A 3214-nucleotide genomic window follows, 5' to 3' on the forward strand; every position below is an offset into this window, starting at 1 on the left:
GTATATCATTAATAAACATCTATTTTTGAAAACATAATAAACAGGAAAATAAACAGGAAAAATGACATTTCTTTACCTGGGGTAGAACAATCGTCAATGCTTGATCTTTCTTTCTCAATTGTAATTTTTTTTTTAATAAAAGCCGTAAGGTTTGATAACTCAGTATATAACTTCATTCCAGATGTAGGATACATTTTGTTAAAATCAAGTTCCAACTGTAAAACAAAAGAAAAGATCTTATATGTTATAATTCAATTCTTAAAAAACATTTCACATATTTTGTTAAATGAACATACCAGTAAATAACCGTTTGGAGTTTTTAAAGCAGGAAATAAATCCATATAAAAATGTACAGCGGTTCCTTTTTTTTTAAGTGACTCTAGTCTATTTTTACTGGTTTTGTCCCACAATTCCAAAACTTTGGCCCACGGTTTACTGTTATTCTTCAACCATTGTACGTCATCGTCAACATTGTCGTCAAATTCTTCATCTGCAAAAAGAATGTTAAAACAAAAATTTACTACACTGTACAAGAACCTAATATAAAAATGAATTAAAATAATATTAAAAAAAAGAAAAAGAACAGTGAAACTATACTGGAAAAGAAATAAATAGATAGATATATAAAAGAAATATTATTTTTTAAATCAATATTTATATTATCTGAAGTAACAAGTTCTTCTACATGGGCACGTTGTGATGATTCTTTTGACAAAATGCCACATTTTCGTAGTTTTCTACGTATGTTGTAGTATCTTTGTATTAACATGCCTCTTCCGGCAGAAGTTTCTCGACGATTTTTACCTTGTCCATATGCTCCCTTCCATAAAGCCTAAAATAAAACAAATTTTTCCTATACTGATTTAAGTTGTAATTATAAAGGATAATGCTACACATAATTGACAATTACTAACCTCTATCTCAGATGGGAAAAGTTTAATAACTTCCTTGGTGAGAAATTCCACCCGTTCAGTTGAAATACTGTTGAAACACAACAAAATAAACTATTAATTACCAAAACAATTATAATTAACAGAAAAATCTGTTTACAAAGCTTTCAAATACAAACCGAGCATAAATATCTAAACTTACCGAGCATTAATATCGATACTTAATTCTTTATTAATAATTTCGTCTGCAAGCATTTTGCGCATATCATTGTTAAGACATTCATTTATATGGAAATGTCCCAATATCATTTTTCCATAAGTTGACGATTGCAGTAACGTCAATAAATCCTGCAAGTAAAATTACAATTTTTAATAAATTCTTTTTTTTTGTTGTTTTACAATTTACTTACGTATTCATTATTTTCGACACGTAGTCGCTTTGCGGGAGGATCAGAAAAATCTTTTTCCGACGTCTGTCGTGAAGTAGAAGGAATAAACTTGTCTGCCTGTGTAGGCAGACAAGCTTGCGAATGTACCACATTGTTACTCGCAACACTTGCAACACTTGATGTTGAGGAAGTGTAGTCGCTTTTTTCAGACTCTGGAAAAAATCATAAAGATACTTTAAGTAATTGCAAAAAAACATATTTTTTTAATAAGTATGCAGAAACACAAATTCATAAATAAAAAATGCAGTATAATACGCTCAAAATAGTTTATGCATAAATACCTTTATCTTTGTCTGTAATGCAAGATGTATCAACTGATGTGAATTGATCAATAGAAACCTAAAAAAAATCATTACAAATTTAAGTTTATTTAATACATTCTCATAAATATATATATAAGTATTCTATTATAATATTTACATCCTGATGTTTATCTTTATATTGCTGCAAATGATCCATGAAATCAATGCGTTCACCAGCATTAGGTATTAATTTTTCTATTGTATATTCTGTCAATTTAGTGAGATGTCTGAATCGTATTTGATTTTCTAAAAATAATAAAACTTAATACATTTAATTTTTTAAATTAAGAGGCAAATTGTGAAGATATATATATGGAAGGGTAAAAGCCATAATAGTGTAAATCAAATTTTTTAAAATATTGACTTGTGTGCATGGATACAATTTATATATTGTATATATAGATTGCACGTTTTAAGAAAAACGATTTCCGGGCGAAGCCCGGGTAATCAGCTAGTATATACATATATATGAATGTATGTTTTTATGTATGTATGCGCGCGCGCGCACACACACACACACACACGCACGCACAATGCAAAATTATCGTTCAGGATGCTTACTTCTAACCTTATATGTATGCAAAATTACCGTTCGGCATCATTCCGTGTGATCACAGTCATAGCGAATATTCTTTTACCTATCAAATTAGAAGATAAAAGAATATATACGTCATGATTGTGAGATCGTGGAATGATGCCGAACGGTAATTTTGCATACATATATAAGTGAGAGAAGTAAGCACAGAAAATCACAGTCATGCAGTTTTTACAATAGAAGTAAACTTACCTCTGAATCTATCAATAACGGGTTGGGATAAACCCCAACGCTTTAATAATGCGTGAACTTCTTCCATCTTTTGATACGCAAATATATATTTCTGATTAATTCACAAAACCTTAAATCCAATGCTAACTGCCCTGTACTCGGCACTGAAACCTTATTGCACGAGTTAAACGTGCCGTCAATATATTTATTTAAGAACGCGCGTACCGCGTGCGCCACGCGCGTTCTTCTCGGGGAACGGAAAACTGCCTTTCCCTCGCTCGAGTGACGTGTGCCGGGTCGCGGAAACGGACCCCCGTCGTGCTTTCTTCGCCGCCGAGACTGCCGAGAGACGGAATTGTTTTGTTTCACAAAATAGTAGATTATTTAATGAAAGTCTAAACATGTATCATACAACACCTTACGTGCCGCGTGATCCGGCGTGATCCGCGTGCACGTTCCGACGCGCGGCACACCCACGTCGCCCGGTCGTCGCGACGATCGCGCGCGAGATCGCCGGTGACCCTGCAAGGACGAAGCGTGCGCGCGCTGTGACTCGGCGCTTTCGGCGTGAACCCGCGCTGCCATGCCGCCGCGAGTCCGCTGTCCGCTCGGCTCGGCTACGTATCCTCGCGCGCGCGGAAGCGGTCTGGAACGGCGCCGCGGATCACGCCGCGGATCACACGGAAAGGGGGTCTATACTCACGACGCGCGGAACGGTCGTCGAAGCCGTCGGAGAGCCTGCACCAGGAACTGCGCCGATCATCAACAACCAAAGGGTAGAGACATCAACAACCAAAGGGAGAGACG

General features: G+C 35.9%; 1 protein-coding gene across 1 annotated transcript in view; it reads right to left on the reverse strand.

Moving 5' to 3' along the window:
- The window catches only part of LOC112466164, a 4985-nt gene extending 1816 nt beyond the window's left edge, over positions 1 to 3169 (reverse strand). The window contains exons 1-10 of the mRNA XM_025034098.1: positions 3111 to 3169; positions 2429 to 2746; positions 1760 to 1887; positions 1621 to 1678; positions 1301 to 1491; positions 1093 to 1238; positions 915 to 981; positions 664 to 832; positions 297 to 490; positions 77 to 215 (exon numbers count right to left, since the gene is read on the reverse strand). Of these exons, the coding sequence (XP_024889866.1) occupies positions 77 to 215; positions 297 to 490; positions 664 to 832; positions 915 to 981; positions 1093 to 1238; positions 1301 to 1491; positions 1621 to 1678; positions 1760 to 1887; positions 2429 to 2495 (1159 nt within the window). The 5' untranslated portion in view covers positions 2496 to 2746; positions 3111 to 3169. The remainder of the gene's footprint in view (positions 1 to 76; positions 216 to 296; positions 491 to 663; positions 833 to 914; positions 982 to 1092; positions 1239 to 1300; positions 1492 to 1620; positions 1679 to 1759; positions 1888 to 2428; positions 2747 to 3110) is intronic.
- Between the last annotated feature and the right edge of the window lie 45 nt (positions 3170 to 3214).

The sequence above is a fragment of the Temnothorax curvispinosus genome, unplaced genomic scaffold (genome assembly GCF_003070985.1).
Source record: "Temnothorax curvispinosus isolate PA1 unplaced genomic scaffold, ASM307098v1 QBEX01015957.1, whole genome shotgun sequence".
Lineage (NCBI taxonomy): Eukaryota > Metazoa > Arthropoda > Insecta > Hymenoptera > Formicidae > Temnothorax > Temnothorax curvispinosus.